This window comes from Akebia trifoliata, unplaced genomic scaffold (assembly GCF_017979445.1).
Source record: "Akebia trifoliata isolate Shusen 1 unplaced genomic scaffold, ASM1797944v1 Contig00881, whole genome shotgun sequence".
NCBI lineage: Eukaryota > Viridiplantae > Streptophyta > Magnoliopsida > Ranunculales > Lardizabalaceae > Akebia > Akebia trifoliata.
Window position 1 is genome coordinate 16,383 of NW_028237298.1, and position 17,035 is coordinate 33,417.

Genomic DNA, 17,035 nt, shown 5'->3' on the forward strand with positions numbered 1-17,035 from the left:
GTGAGTTCAACGTATTTTTTCAACAATAGTATTATGGCATTTCAACGAATTGCCTATCAACCCAGTATAGGAAATAAAAACAAAGGGAATTGATAATGTTCGCATCACTCGTTCATGAGAAAAGTATTGTGATGTAGAGTTTTATATTTTCAAAAGATTACTATAAAATTAAATTTATGATTTGTCGTTATATACATATATACTAATATACAGTTCTGTTATTGTAATATATTCTTACCACATTTTAACAACAAAGCATCATTCTGTTTACCACTTTAAATACTTTTGTAACAAAGACTCAACTTGGAGATATCAAGCAAAGATGGACCCACCCCATTATCAAAAACTTTTGTAACAAAGGCTCATCCTATGGATTTCAAGCAAAGATGGACCCACATTCATCATAAAAAACTTTTATCCCAAACTTGTATCTTTGATAAAGTACAATACAATATGGGTATTTTTTCTCCCTCTCCCTCTCCCCGAGATCCAATATTAACATGAGTTGTTGGATTAAAACATAAACCCTAACTTCAACTTGTTTAATTAAGAAGATGAATATAAGGTTAGAGTTTTTCCATCATCTCACCTATTCCAAATAGCATTTGTATTCCTTGTCATTGGATTGTTCCTGAGAGTGTTAAGGTTTTATTTTTAATACCCATTGTTTTAAAGCTCTACCATTAACGACTTCGATTACGATTTTGAGTGATCAAGTTAAAAGCCTGATATTTTGGGTAATAGGTGGAGTTTTAAACTCCCGGGTGAGCTCATTTCAACTTTTTCGACCTCAAGGTTTCAGTATTCATGAAAAAAAATAAGAAAAATGTTGTCATTTTCATCACTGTGGGAGGGGAGTAAAACTAATATAATTATTTACAATAGGAGATATTACTAATTTTATTTTCTTCAATGTCTCATGTTTTTTTTTTTTTTTCAATGTTTTGCATGTGAGATTCCAAGCACTGACCGGGTCGAAGAATGCCCTATTATAGGATTGAGTTTAAAACAATGGGATTGGGTCGAAAATGATAAGATTAGGTTGAAAAATATGAAATAGGGTCGAAAACTAACAATAAAATTTAGCTTCAGAGTGACCACATTTAGTAAGATCAATGAGAAATAAGATTGAGAACGATTTTGTTCTCATAGTTACAATGCTCAGAATGATTAGACTGAACGAAAGTTGGGTTGTTTAATCGAAATATATTTTCGGAATTTCAACTACTTAAGGGTATTTTTGATATCTAACCATCTCTATTAATCTATTAAGAGACAATTGTTTTCATTAATAGTTTGACTAGGAAAACGAAAGTCTAGGGAGGGAACTCATCTTGCATTTTAACAGAGGATTTGACTAGGCCAACGAAAGTCTAGGGGTTGGACCTCATCTTTCATTTCACCGTGGAACAAGTAACACTAATATCACCCATTTGAGAGGGGGGGGGGGGGGGGGGGTATACTAAAATACCCTATAATCTTCTGCATAACTTTGTGGCAAGTCCTTTTTACGGACTCTTATTAATCTTTGATAATCGAGTAAATTTTAAATGCATTCTCTCACTCTCTCTTATTTTCATTTTGTTATTTTTTGGTTTTTTTGTGTGTGTGTATGTGTAGTTTAGGCACTATTTTCAATATTAATATTTATTAAGAAAACCATATTGACATGTATTTAAAGGGTTGAGTGAGATTGCTTGGTCCCAACGCAAGTGAAGGTTTGATGAATGATCATCCAAAATGAAAGATCATTTTTAGAGCCAAAGGTAAAACAAAAGAAAGGAATAGTTCAATAAGTAGTAACAATTACCACATAAAAGATCATTTTTGGAGTCAAAGGTACACAGTTTACTACGACCACCACTTTCTTAAAATTATCACTGATTTGATCATTGGAAATCAACTCTACAACTATTTAATGTTCAAGTGAGAAACTAAACTTCCCATAACTACTAAGGGCCTAAACAAGGTACTTGTTTTTCCTTCTTTTTAAAGACAGATTTAGGATTGCTACTCAAGAGGTGAGTGGCAAATAACAATAAGATTCAGCCCCATGTTGGTTAATTGGTCAGATTGAGTATGCACCACGGGTCAGGTATGGATCTTGTAATACGATAAGCATCTTGTATGCATCTCTTATCTTCAAAATTTGACTGAATCAGCCCAACGAAACATAATCGATCCAAGCAGAGCAGGCCATCCACCTTTGAATAGTGTTATCTTACAAACTATAAATGGGCATCGATTTTGCATGAAAGGTTGGACAAAGAACTCCATAAAAAGTAAAGAATGGTCAGAATAAAATGAATTATTCTCTAAAAATATAGTTAGAAAAATTCAGGCTACACCTTTTTTCCCTACTAAAACTTGGTGGGTTTTTTCCCCACTAATACTTGGTTCTTCCATAAATTTTCTTGGTCTTGCTAATGGTTTCCTTGGCACTTCATGGACGGATGTTTGATCACAAATTTTTATAATTAAGAACTTTTGATCACAAACGTAGATTGCTCACGGCTATATATGAATTGCAACGAAAGCTTTATAAAGCCTTTTGTAAAGATCCTAATCTCCCTGGAAAGTTATTTAAGTTGCCAAGAAATAGTTCTTTTGTACGAGTATGAAATCAATGTGTTTCCATTGGTCGCCTTCATAGAGAATATGAGTTCCTTTGAATTTCTTGCATCGCTTCTCTTGGATTTGCATCTCAAGGTCCTTTGATGGGCATAAAGAAATTGCCTTGGTAGCAACCAAACTCACAATTTTAAATATATATATGAAACAAAATTGAAACCCAAAAAAGAAAAATAATAGGAAAGAAAAGATGCACATATAAAGATAAAAGATCAATAAACATCTTGCAAGACTTTAATACAAGGAGACCCCATTTTTACATTTGGGAATAAGTGTTTTTTTGGACCGGTTACATGAAGGAATAAGTTGTAACCCATTCTTAATACTACTACATGGGTGTGATCATGAACCACTACTACATACCCAGTTGGACACCTACATAGGTGTTCGTGTTTTTCTAGTTGACGCTGCAAGCGCTATCTTGGTTTCATGTTTGGTTTTCCTATTGTTACTGCTTGTAGTTGTACATTTCTCTGAATTCAGAGCTTTGTGAAAACAAGAAGAGAAAGAAGAAAACAGAAAGTCAGTGAACAAAACTGTTCTTAAAGTACAAACAACAAAAAAAAGCCTTGACGTAAGTATTTTGGTTCTGGCAAACTAATCCTTTTCCTCCATTCCGTTCTGTCAGAGCCAAGTCTTTCGTTATTGAAAGTGAGTTCATATCTTCTTTTGCTATCTCCGTTCATGTTCTTTGGGGTTTTCCTCTCATTCTTTTAGCACCTTCAACTTGAATATTTTCTTCTAACTGGGGCTGTATGTCCAGTGCAAATTACATATCAAGATTTATGGAACACAATAAAGTTAAGACCACTCACCTGCATTGCAATGTATCACAAATTGTCTCCGTGGTTTCTTTAAAATGCAAATCTATTGATTTCGACTCATTATCTTTGATGTTGACACAGATCAAGCCCTATGATAATCGCTTGATCGGTAGAGGAGCTATTCAATCTTATGAAGGGCATATGAATTCCCACACCTGCATACAACTTGAAGTCGATTCATCTAAGGAACTTGTTATGTCAAGTGCCTTCTGAATTAGTAATGTTATTTGTTGCTTGTAGTTTTCATTAAGCTGAGTTTGTGTACCAAAATGATTTAGGTGGAGAGGATTGTTAGGTACCATTTGTTGCTTATATTTTCATTAAGCTGAGTTTGTGTGCCAAAATTTGTTAGGTGGAGAGGACGGCAAGGTATGCATTTGGTGCTTCAAGATTGGTGAGATGCTCTTTGGAGAGAAAAAAATTCAACTGGATTAGAATGGTACTTAAAAGGAATAAAAGGGTTTTCAGGGTTTCAGGAAGTATATCCCATGGCGCACCCTTCGTATTTTTCCATCATTTTGTTCTTTCTGGGAAAGGTCAGAGAGAAAATAATTTGCCTAGAAAATGTTTGCTCGTGTTCGATTGCAACTAGGAAATTGTCAAATTAGAGTGAGTTTTTAGTTTTGGAGGTGGGGCGTACATTAGGATTTTCTGGCCTTGACGAGAAAATTATTTTTTTTTGAAGGGTTGAGCCAGATAATATTTTCCTACTAACACGAGAAGACCATTTCCCCAGGAAAAATTATTTTCCTCCTACATGTGCAATTCTACCATTGCAAATTTCATTTTTTTTGGAAAAACTAAATTCTTGTTGATTTTCCCCTGCAATCATACAGACCCTAAATGTGTCGAATTTGTTCTCCCTGTGCAGAACCACAAAGACGGTCCAAGGAAAGGGAGCCAAATCATATTTTGGGGGCATGGATTGGGTCGAGGTAAGGTTTATTTTACATGCACTGGTCATGATTGATCATGAAGTTTGGATGCTGATGCAAAGTGGATAACCAATGATGGCCTCTCCTTCGAAAGCAACACCATGCTCAGCCGAATGGAAAGAGATTCCAAGCAATGATCTTCAAAGAGCAGAAAGCCGCTTAATCAGGTAAAGTCTTTATACAATCTCGAGCAAAACATTGTTAGACAATTGTGAACATTGATTCTTGGGGTCAATGGTTTGTTCCGATTTCGAAAGAACATGGAGTGTATGTTGTTTCTCCATCACTAAGTGAAGAATAGGAGACTAAAGAAGTGATGATTGTATTGGTAATGGTAAGGGTGGCATGATTCCTCAACCTCCCAAGTCATTGGCATCAAAATGTCTCTTGACCCAACCTGGTCTGGAGTCAAGTTGGTCTGTCTGTGCCAAGTCCATGGCCAGCCTTGTCCCTCTTCCAACGAAAATGCCTTTGAGAAAACTTTTCTTTGTACTAGTGGGTACAGTGAGTTTATGCTCTTCTCTGCACATGTTGAGCCTCTTAACACCAAATATATTTCAACACTGTGTTGCTTCCATCTGTTGATGAAAGCCTTTTGGCGGTGTTTTAGTTCATTCAAATTGGATGGGTTCATCAGTTCCACCAATCAAGTGGTTGACATCTGCACCCTCAATCCCTATATCCTTACTCCCTTTCCCATTGTACAAAAAATATCAAATATGATATTAAGAACACTAAGAATTTCAATAATTTTTTTTTGTTGCAAATAGGATGTTGGATGCATACTTTTTCTACTTTCTGAACAGCAAGGAGAAGTCGTGCATGCAATTTGAGCTATCGAACATAAGATATAGTCTGAACTGATAACATAATAAATAAACCAAGGTGTAATCCCAACTCCTATCATTATAATTAATTGGAAGGAAAATGTTTCCTCACAGGGGATGTCCGTAGAAATATAAATTAGTGAATTTCCTTTGTACACAATCTTGTAATTGGGGTTGCATTAGTCTTCCCCACCAAACAAAAGAACGCACATGAAGCGTTAACATGGAAAGTATTGCATGGAGCTTGCAAAGGGAGAGTGGCCTTTAGCTTCGCAAACAAAACAAATTGCTGTATGTTGTGTGGAGCAATTTACAAGTATGTATGTTATGTAAAAGCAAATTCAATGGGTCACTGAATTTTGGGCTTAGACCCATAGCTCGGTTGTTTCTTCTCCTTCTGATCCACTGTTAGCCGACTCCTCTTGAATCTCGACTCTTGCAGATCCTCTTTGCTGCATCTCCTCCCCTGGTTAGTCAAGTGATTGCATCTCCTCACGGAGTTGCTTGTTCCTCGTAAACTCGGTTGTCAATTACATCTATCCTTGGAGATCTTCAAAAAGGTCCTTTAATAAAGTCAAGCTTCCATTAATAGAGGGCAGCCCGCTGTTTCCGATAGCGAGAAGGGACGCCTCCATAAATCCATTTTCTTCCCCATGAGTTCCAGTAGACTCCGCTTGCTGGGCCTACGCTTGCTGCTGGGCTTGCTCCGGCTTTTAAGCCTACTTCTATCTAGTTCCGTACCGTAGCTTTTGATTCTGCACAACTGATTGCAGAGTTGATCATTCGGTTGCAACTGATTAATGGGAACACGTAGGAAGTAAAAGACGACACATTGCAAAGCAACTTCGAGGTTGAGGATTCAAAGTACAACTAACCCATAAAAAATAGAGTTACTATTGCCACACCAACTTTTACTAATGCCACACCGACTGTGTGCAATTCTTTGGTGATTTACATAGGAATTGGTGTGGCATTAGTAATAGTGGGTGTGGCAATAGCAGCTCTAAAAAAAAGGGTAATGACTTTAGTTTTTGAAGTGTACCAAAATAGTAAGAACTTTTCACCATATTTGAATAACATATTGATTGTGGACGATAAGATAGAACCACTGCTTTCTTTACAGGGAAACTTTTCTAAAAAAATTTGAACACGATGATCATACAAGGCCTAAACCTATATTCTTTACAAAACTTCAATAATAACAATGGGAAAGGAGAAAATCAGACCCAATCGTCAGAGCTTAGATTTCACAGTATCATCATCCTTCACCATTGCATTTCATATATTGCCATTCCTGTCAAAGCATGTGTATACCATTAACTCAGTATCATGTACTTAAATGAACTAAATTCATTTAACAATATCATGTGTCATTTCTTACCATGTCAAATCCATATCTTTTTGGCCTTCTTCTTCCCCTTCTGAGACTCCAACCTACACCAAGGCCCTGCTTGGTATGTAGCAAATCTGCAAATGCAAGTAATTTTCTGAAATTAATTTTACTGATGCTTGGTTTCAGAATGATATTGATTAGCATTGACCACCTAAATTCTTAACAAATTTCAGCAAATGATTTATAGCACAAAAAGTACCACAAATCATTTGCAAAATCACAATGAGAATTTTCTTAGCAAAGATCAACCAATCATAAAAAAAGATTCGAAAGAGATTTCCCAGTGGTTACCAAGCAATAGTAAATCAATCATCAAACCATTTGCATTGCAAGTCATTTGCAATGCACATGATTTGAAGCATACCAAGCAGGGCCAAAAGTGCACCTCAGTGGCACATATACAATTCAAAAAAAAAAAAAAATTGTAAATCTACTTCATAAGAAACTCAGACTTAGGTTTTTATTTTTTTTGTTTTATAAAAGAGCTCATTCCGTCAAAGTCAGAGACCTATTAACTAGTTTTTCCACCATATATAATCCAAGCAAAATTCATGTATCTACCTCACAAGAACTCAAGCAAAATTTCTTTCTCTATAACAGGGTTCATTCAACAGAGTCAAACATCATAACTAGTTATTTTTCAATAGCTGAGTTCAGCAACGGCTAAGTAATGACTTGTGGAAATAGATACAGTGGCCCAAAGTAGATTAAAAAAGAGTATGATAGTTTTAACTAAGGCCCAATGGACCCATCTTGGCAACAAAAAAAGGTTAATTGAGTTAAAGAAGATGCAGCAAGAGCACCAATAACAAATAGCAAAATATGTTACTCGAGTCACTCACCAAAGACATGGTGATCTAGCGTGATGGTTTTTTTCAGAATTTCATCAAACCATTTTGAGCCTTGCATTCTTTATGAAAGTACCAACTCCCTTCATTATCTGGTTATCAAACTATGTAATAGAATGTCTCAAACAATAGAAACTACACAAAAAAGAGTGGAGATGGTAAGAAAACTGAAATACATTGATTAGAGCATTCTATGCTTTCTCACTGACCATAACAGCCACGTGTGAATTCAAATGTGTTTGTCCTCACCAGGGTGCCTCCCCAAGTTGCAAATTGCAATTACATTGATAGGAGCATATTCTGCCTCAACGAACACCCAGTTAGCACCTTAAGCAATGTCAAATGCACCACTTCGGCAGCTCCATGAATCTACATAATTTAAAAGAAAATATGTGTGAAGAAGATGAGAAAGGAAAACCAAATCAACAAAGCAATGTAAAAAAAAGAAAAAAGATGACTAATTTAGAAGCTTTGGAGGTCTCTACTTTGTAAATTGGTCAAAGTGTTTGAAGTATTTGTCGAAGGTATCAACTTAGCCAAGTTGGTAAAGGCATGTGGAATGTTGATCCCATGTCTTAGGTTCAAATCTCGTCAAATCCACTGTAATGTTGACAACTAAAAAAAGGTATTTGTATCCTAGAGGTAGGTTCAATTGTTTAAGTGATCAACAACTTAGCCTCCCAAATATATTTGAAGTCAAAATGAAGGAAAATATGTGCATGCCCTAAAATGATTGTACTAACCTTCTAGTATCCTCTAGCAGTGAGAGGGGTGTTGAAGGAGAAAAGGAGCCAACTCATCACTGTGAATTTGTATTGTGAGAAATGGACAGAGAATGTTAGGCAAGGACTTCAATTCAATGTATGGGTTGATTCTGAAAATACTTTTGCTGACTCATCCCATTGAATAGAGGTTATAAACTAATGTTCAGAATGAAATATTACAGGGTTATGCATGATGGCAATTTACCAGAATGAGGAAGATGCCTATACATATATCGTTGTAACAACCTGATATTCATACAAAATCCCGAAGGGTGTGTGGTCTATGCTGTAATAGTGCAAAGGAAACTGTTCCAATTACCCGTAATTTCCTTAAGAAGGTTACTGAATTAAGGAAATATAACCGTTTTTAAATAGTAAGATCTTCTTGACCAAAACATACATTCTTCATTGAACAAAAACAAATAGAAGTGAGAAAAGAAAAAAATCAAGCTCAATCATGGGAGCTTAGATTTTACAATGTTCAATAAAGAGACTGTCAAGGAGAAAATGTTTAAAGAGAGGAAATCGTAAGAAAACTGAAATTACATTATTACCACCTTAAACAATGTCAATATGTATCACTTGGGCAGCTCCTTGAGTCTACATAGTTTGAAAAGAACATGTGAAGAAGATGAGAATAGATAACAATCAACAAAGTGTTGGTTTACGATTTAAATAAACAAATTTATAAATAATTTTTTTTTCCTTGAAACATTAAATTTAGTTTTAAATTATTTACAAAGGGGATGTATGGTTTGAAGCAATGAACCAAATAAGTTAATTGTATCTAGTCCTAGGTGCATGAATCAAGGTTCATACATTTATGTTTGTTCGTAGACCAAGATTCCTTCATGTTCATAGACCAATGTACTTCGCTAGAAGAGATGAACTTAAGGTTAGAAGATTTTTTGGAGCATGTATACAATAAATACATGAACAATGCACCTTAGTAGGAAGAATTTGTGGGACATGTATCAATTAATTGTGATACATTTCCTCAAATTCATCTCCACTGCTATATAAACCCCCTAACCCTATTGGTTTTGGTATCTCACTCATTTCTCACATTCTCTCAATTTTCACTCCACTCTTTGTGAGAATTTTCCTTTTTTCTCCATCTTTCTTTTGGGCATCCTAAAGAGGCAAGGTACAAGTTCCTACCGAGTAGTACAAACTTGTAAAGGAACAAGCTCAAGTTGAGGTTAGGTTAAATCACGGAGAAAGTGTTGACGTGTTCCCTTGCCCAAACGGGAGGCTCTGACTATCTTTAAGAAGCATATACAAGTCTCTTAGCCAAGTTGATTTGATCAAGGATTATAATTCGTTGTTTGTTTCTTACAAAGAAATTAAGTTCTATGCTCGATTTCCAACACAAAACAATTTAAAAAGTAGACGAGTAATTCAAAAGCTTTGGAGGTGTCTACTTAGTAAATTGGTTTAAGTCTCTATTCTAATTTTTTTTTCAATGCAACCATACAAGGCTTAAACCTGCATTCTTTAGAAAAATCCAATAGTAGCAATGAGAAAGGGGGAGAACTAAAATCCAATCACTAAAGCATAAAATTTCACAATTTTGGAGTCAGAGATACAACGTTAAATGAACAACATATAAACAGTGTTGACGGTAATCTTTCGGAACTGTACAAACACCACTATTTTCCATTCACACAGCCACTATTTCCATTCCATTGCCATTATTTCAAGCAAGGGTCATAACCATCAAAACAGAGTATGTCCTCTAGCTTTTAATTTTTCTATTTAAGGAAAGATGGTAATTACTATCTAAAATGACTAATAAAATATTACCTAGAAGAAATGAAGCTGCAATCAATCCACCAAATCATCCGCCTTCTCTCACGAAAGAGTACATGTCGTTGAGTCCACCAATGTATTTCTTATCCCGCCATTCTTGTCAAATCATGTGTATCCCATTAAGACAGTATCATATACTTAAATGAACCAAATTGATTTAACAGGGTCACCATTTTCATTAAGGCACCATACCTCAACTATTTCAAGAACTGCCGTTCAAATCACGGGTTCTACACTCTTATCTTACCACCTCAAATCCATATCTTTTTGGCCTTCCTGTTCCCCTTTTGAGACTCCAACCTGCACTAAAGTTCATTTTCCTTTGAAAAGCAAGTGAAATAAAATGAGAACGGATGACAAATCGGCAAATCAATGTTAAAAAAAAAAAATGCAGTTGAGTATTTCAAAAGCTTTGGAGGTGCCTACTTTGTAAATTGGTTGTCTTTAAAGTGTTTGTACCCCAAACCTAGCTTCAATATTTTAGAGAGAATCAAGAATTTAGCCTCACAAAAAGTGGGTTGATTGAGTGAAGAAGATGCAACAAGAGAGCACCAATAACAAATAGCAGAATCTGGTACTTGTATCACTCACCATTGACATGGTGTTGGGGCGTCACAACTGTTTTTTGTTTATTTTTATTTTCATTCCCTTTTGGGTCTTGCCTTCTTTAAGAAATTATCAACTCCCTCCATTATCTGGTTTTCAAAGTATGTATTAGAATGCCTCAAACAAATGTACATGTAACTAATCACAGATCACGAGAGACTTTACGGGCAAGAAACCAAGGTAATGGAAAGAAACAAGGAAATGAAACGGACTTGCATAACAAAATTTTGATCAGGGCATAGCCGAAAACATATCATAGAATTCCCTTTAGTAGGGCGAAAAGCCAAAGGAGTCATCCCTGATCCAACCTGCTTGGCAAACAGAAGAAAAAAAAAAAGAGGCTAATTTAATGTGTTAACTTTAAAAGTACTTTTTGGAGACTCATCCCATTGAATATAAATTTTTTTTGAAAAGTATAATATATTGATCAGAAAGGGGAAATAAGAAACAATGAGGCCGAGAAAGCCTCAAATAAGAACAAAAAAGAAAAGAAAAACAACATTAGTAATTACAAAATGAGTGCCATCTAAACACAAAATCATCAAATGTAGTCCCCGCAAACTCTATATGCTGCTTTGACCAAAGGTATAACAAACCCAAGATCTCCAAAAAACCTGCATGAGAACTGCTACTCTGATTATTGAACACTCTGTTATTTCTTTCGTTCCAGATCCCCCAAGCGATAGCTGAGGGGAGCAAAGCCCAAAGCCATTGAATATAAATTCAACGCCAAGGCCTTGAAGTTTAGTTTCTTGGGTGCACCTGAATAGTATGATCATTTTTTATTAAAACTAGGTTTGTCTTTAATTGTAAAAGACAATGAAAAAAAACATAAATTGGGTCCATTTTCCATTATAAGCAGTTATAGTCAACTGTGAGCTCATGGATGTTTGAGCCAACCCTTTGATTGACTTTGGGTCACATGGACCCCCTAAAACATCTACTCTAAAAATATTAACAGAGGAATTATTTATAGATGGTTCATAAAACATCTTCTACTGTAAAAGAAAGTGCATAATAGGAGTGTAGAAGGAACAAAGGCGTCAGCTTCAAATCCAATTAGCTGGGCAAGCAAAAGATATCACTGTGAGATTGTACTGTGGGACAATGCACAAGATATGTTAGGCAAGGACTTCAATTCAATGGGTGGGTGGATTTTGAAAATACTTTTAGACGCCCTTCCCATTGAATAGAAGTTAGAAACAAACATCTAGAATGAAATAATCTAGGGTATCATGCATGATAGGATGTCACCTGGAAGAAACCAAAGTGAAATTCGAGAATGTGTGACCCATCAAAAAGAAAAAGAAATGAGAAAATGTGTGTGTGTGTGAGAGAGAGAGAGAGTACCTGGATTGCAAATTGGTCTAATTTGCTAGTCTTCCAACGCTAACCATTCGAACCATTCTTGTGAGTACATGAATTGTCTCAAGTTGGGTGCACAATGAGGTCTAAGCAGAGCCTCTTCAATTTCAAGCAGTTTCCAGTTTCAATAATTTCCAAAAAATGAAAATTTAAATGTTTCCTTGCCTAGGTGAGGCATGTTAGTTCTAGTAGATCCCATAAGCTTAGTTTACACAACCGAAGGAACACATTACTTTTACGCATCTCTGCAATTATTTCCTTCATGCCCTTGCATCCATACACTTTTAAAGAATCAAGTTGTTGCAGGCCTCCAAGTGCAAAACTCAACGTGCATATAAATCATTGTAACGATCTGAATAAGCAATGGAAATTACTGTCTTGTAGTGAGAGAGAATATATAAGTATGGTAGGCAAAAATTTCTGATTTAGGAACAAAACCACATTAAAAACATGTATACTGGATCCATTTTCCATTACTAACAGTCATAGCCAACTATGATCTTACAGATGTTTCACCAACCCTTTATTGACTTATGAGTCATGTGAACTCAATAAAAAAATGGGGAAATTAATTGTTAGATTGGCATATAAAGTCCTCCCCCCCCCCCCCCCCCCCAAACAAAAAGAACATATCAAGAGGTTTTACGTGGAAAATATTTGGAGAGTCCATGGAGCTTCCAAGGGGTGTGTGGCTTATGTAGATACTGTAACCATACAGGGCCTAAACATGCATTCTTCAAAAAAATCCAAAAGTAGCAATGGGAAAGGGGAAAACTCAAATCCAATAACTAGAGCTTAGATTTCACAATTTTGGAGTGAGAGATTCAGTGTTAAATGGAAAACATATAAACAGTGTTGATGGTAATCTTTTAGGACTGTACACACAGAACAATTTTTCATTGACACAGTTGCTATTTCCATTCCATTACAATTATTTTAAACAAGGGGCATAACCATCGAAACAGAGTACGTCATCTAGCTTTTAATTTTTCTATTTAAGTAAAGATGGTAATTACAATCTAAAATGACTAATAAAATATTACCTAGAAGAAATGAAGCTGCAATCAATCCACCAAATCATCTGCCTTCTCTCACAAAAGAGTGCATGTCATTGAGTCCACCAATGTATTTCTTATTCCGCCATTCCTGTCAATTCATGTGTATCCCATTTACACAGTATCATATACTTAAATGAACCAAATTGATTTAACAATATCATCATTTTCATTAAGGCGCCTTATCTTAACTATTTCATGGACTGCCATTCGTTTCACATCACGGGTTCTACACTCTTATCTTACCACCTCAAAAATCCATTTCTTTTTGGCCTTCCTGTTCCCCTTTTGAGACTCCAACCTGCACTAAAGTTCATTTTCCTTCGAAAAGCAAGTGAAAATAAAATGAGAAAGGATAACAAATCGTAAAGCAATGTTTAAAAAAAAAAAAAGCAGCTTAGTAATTCCAAAGCTTTGCAGGTGTCTACTTTGTCAATTGGTTGTCTTTAAAGTGTTTGTACCCCAAACCCAGCTTCCATAGTTTAGAGAGAATAAAGAACCTGGCCTCACAAATGGGTCACATGGACCCTGTAAAAAAATGGGGAACTAACAATTAAATCAGTACATAAAGACCTTACCCAAAACCAGCAGCAGCAAGGATATGTAGGGAAAAGGATTTGTAACATGAAATTACCTTTAACTTTTTGTATGGAAAATGATAAATGGAGCTTTTACAGGAACTCAATTGAGTATCATCTAGCACATAAACTTGTAAATGTTAAATTACTTACATAATCACACACACAAAGAAAAAAAAAAAAAAAAGAAAAGAAAAAAGGAGGATCATTGTCGATACATGATACTGGAAATTAGTAAATTTCCGTGCACACAAATACAAACCATGGAAAAAGAGGTCCACCAAACAAATAGCATATCAGTAGTATTTTACAGTCCAAATATTGGAAGATGAATTATTTACACATGGTTGATATAAAATCTTCCACTCTACCAATGTAAAAAAGGAAGAAGAAAAAAAGTGCATGTGGCATGTGCCGAAATCATTATAATAACCTCCTAATAATTGCATACTGTCCATGGATGCAGTGATAGGAGTGTTGAAGGAGCAAAGGAATCATTTTCAAATCCAATAAACTGCACAAGAAAAAGGAACCATTGTGAACTTGTAGTGTGGGATAACACAAAGTGAGTTAGGCAAGAATTTCAATTCAATGGTTTGATTCTGAAAATAAAAGACTCGCCCTATTGAATAGAAGTTATAAACTAACGCGCTTAATGAAATCTTTGAAAATTTTTCTTTAAAAGAAAATTTCTACAATTTTGGTGGGTGGGTCAGAAATGCCAGAACAACAAAAAAACTGAAAAAAAAAATATAACATTGAAAAGTTTCTTAAGCTTACATATAGACCTTATGGTCACATTAGAACATTTATTTTTTCGAGAAAAATTTCATTTTTCGTGGTTTGTGTTTGTTGTTGAAGGTAGGGGTCGCAATCTCAACACGACACGAAGTTAAGGGAATTTTTGGTACAAATTCCAATTTCCAGTGTGTATTCATTGCACTTTAACGTGTGCCCTTAACGAGACCCTATATTATATAGGACCTAAATATACATTCTTCAGAAATCTCAAATGGTAGAAATAGGAAGGAGAATTCAAAGCCAGACCCAATTATGGGGAGCTTAGATTTTTGGAGTACGAGATTGTTGTTAGAAAGAATATGAAGAAAATTGAATTTGCATACTCTGGACTTCACATTCACACAGACCATTCTACAGTACAGTGAGAAAAATAATACAGGGTATGGTATGTTATAGATAACTTACCTACCTTAAAGAAACCAATAATAAGCAGAAATAAAATTGGTCCACTTCCTCAAACAATATCTTCTTTCATGTGGACCCCACTATTCCTGTATTCTAAAGAATATAGAGGTTCCCCAAACCTAACATCATTTTGAATCTTTGATTAGTAAAGTAGATAATGTATGTATGTGTGTGTGTGTGTATGAGAGAGAGAGAGAGAGAGAGAGAGAGTACCTGGCCTTGGATTGTAGTTTTGATCTGAAGCCTTCATCATCCAACTCTAACCCTTGGAGCCATTCTTTTGTTGAGCAGTTGAATTGTGTCAAGTTGGGAGCGCTATGAGAGCCTAAGGGGAGGCTCTTCAGTTTTGGGCAGCTAAAAATTTGAATAATTTCCAAAGATGGAAAATCAAAAACTATGTTCCGTTGCTCTCCTCCTCCTCCTTCTCTTGAGTATAAGCATGTTAGTTCTGGTAGATAACTTAAGTTCAGTACCCTCAAACGAGGGAACACATTACTCATCTTACGCATCATCTCCATCTCTTCTTCTTCTTTCACCTTCTCATCCTCATCTGCCATATTTATTAGCTCCTTCATGACCTTGCATCTATACACTGTTAAAGAATCAAGCTGTTGGAGACCTTCAAGTACAGCAAAAATATTTATAAACGTGAACACATTCTTCAACCTGTTGCACTCATATACAAATACCTCTTTGAGGTTGTTGAAACTCCCAATTGGTATTGGTATTGGTATGCCTCTACCACCCCCCCATATATTTATCAATCCACGTAGGAAATACAACTCTAATTTCCTCAATTTGGGAAGGATTTGTAGTAGTAGTAGTTCCTCATGATCACACCCATGTCGCCCTTCTTCTTCTTCTTGATAGTGAAAAACATTTTGCAATTCAACACAAGATTCCACGTATAGATGTTCAAGATTTTTCATTCTTCCCCGTAGAAAACTATATGAGAATACGGCTTTCCCCAATCTGCCACAACACAACACTTTTAGAACTCTTAGGTTTCCAAAGAAACCTAATTGATGAGATGGAAGTCCATGGCATAATTTCTCCAACTTTGGCAAGCACACTAGGTTCAATTCCTTGAGGTTGTTAGCAATTGCAATTATTCCTTGTGGTGGAAGTGAAGATTGAGAAGAAACCATTTTCTCAAAATTAATAAGATATTCCATTTCTTCACAATCTTGTAGACGAAGAAACTCTAAGCAATCATTATCAAATAAACAATCCAATTGTTCAATACTATTCACATCTTTGCATCTGACTAAACATAGCGCCTGTGTTCTTTTCAACAGCACCCTAATCCAATTCTTCAAACTTGGACTTAACATGGTAAACCCTAACACTGATTTAGGCTAAGAATTTCGAGTTTTACCAACCCTCCAAGAAGAGCTACATCTTTTAAATGCTCACACCCTTTCAAACATAGTGTCTTAAGGTTTCTTAGGCACGACAGTGACAGGGGGGCAACGATACAATGCCAGTGTAGCTTAGATCCAAAACTAGAAGAGAGGGCATCCATTTGAAGAAATTATCTGGAATATCTTCCAAATATCGATTTTTCTGCAATAATAGAGTTAAGAGATTGGGACACTTTGGCTCTGCAGGGACCATCGTAATTTCATTGCCCACCAATGAAATCCTCCTATATTCTCTCATGCTTTTGCCCTCGGGCCACGCTTCCAATCCTATTCTAGCATTTACAAGAAATCCATGCTCATCACCCATTGAAATTTTTATGGCCATATCTCGTACAACATCATGCATTTTCACTTCCTTGTTACCATCATCACCAACCAACAACAAACCACAATCCTTCAGTCTAGAGACAATATCATACGCTTCATCCAGTGTATCTTCCAAAATTCTGTCCACCTTCAAGAAACCTTCCCCAACACCGTACCACAATAGATACTCTAAATCAATGTTTTCGTCTTCAGGGAATAGGGAGCAAAACAAGAAGCATAATTTGACATCTTCACCTTTTAGGAAGTCGTAACTAAATCGTAAAGATGAAAAAACAGGATCTTCTTGTTCATTTAGTATAGAATTTTGTAATTTCCTCAGTGCATTTCTCCATATAATACTATCCCTATTCATTCTCAAAGACAATCCAACAGTTACAATTGCCAATGGCAAACCTTTGCACTCACTCATGACAAGTTTTGCAATAGGTTGCAATGTGGGA

At 35.8% G+C, this 17,035-nt stretch overlaps 1 protein-coding gene across 11 annotated transcripts; it reads right to left on the minus strand.

Annotated features, from left to right (window-relative positions):
• Window positions 1–5,455: 5,455 nt before the first annotated feature.
• On the minus strand, window positions 5,456–16,981 carry LOC147380914 (uncharacterized). Of its 11 annotated transcripts, none has more exons than XM_086431068.1 (14): window positions 15,058–16,981; window positions 14,072–14,152; window positions 13,695–13,756; window positions 13,253–13,588; window positions 13,049–13,151; window positions 11,991–12,357; window positions 10,626–10,729; window positions 10,461–10,504; window positions 10,029–10,354; window positions 8,202–8,260; window positions 7,708–7,827; window positions 7,453–7,593; window positions 6,599–6,684; window positions 5,456–6,511 (listed from the first exon to the last, which is right to left on the minus strand). In XM_086431068.1, exons 1-3 carry the CDS (start codon window positions 16,176–16,178, stop codon window positions 13,753–13,755), a joined length of 1,206 nt encoding a protein of 401 aa, XP_086287194.1. In that variant the 5' UTR covers window positions 16,179–16,981; the 3' UTR covers window positions 5,456–6,511; window positions 6,599–6,684; window positions 7,453–7,593; window positions 7,708–7,827; window positions 8,202–8,260; window positions 10,029–10,354; window positions 10,461–10,504; window positions 10,626–10,729; window positions 11,991–12,357; window positions 13,049–13,151; window positions 13,253–13,588; window positions 13,695–13,752. The 11 variants fall into 11 exon arrangements, with proteins under 11 accessions (XP_086287194.1, XP_086287188.1, XP_086287189.1 ...); XM_086431062.1 differs by having other exon boundaries at window positions 10,029–10,130; window positions 10,227–10,354; window positions 13,695–14,152; window positions 15,058–16,980; XM_086431063.1 differs by adding an exon at window positions 8,780–8,822 and having other exon boundaries at window positions 13,695–14,152; window positions 15,058–16,980.
• Window positions 16,982–17,035: the final 54 nt, after the last annotated feature.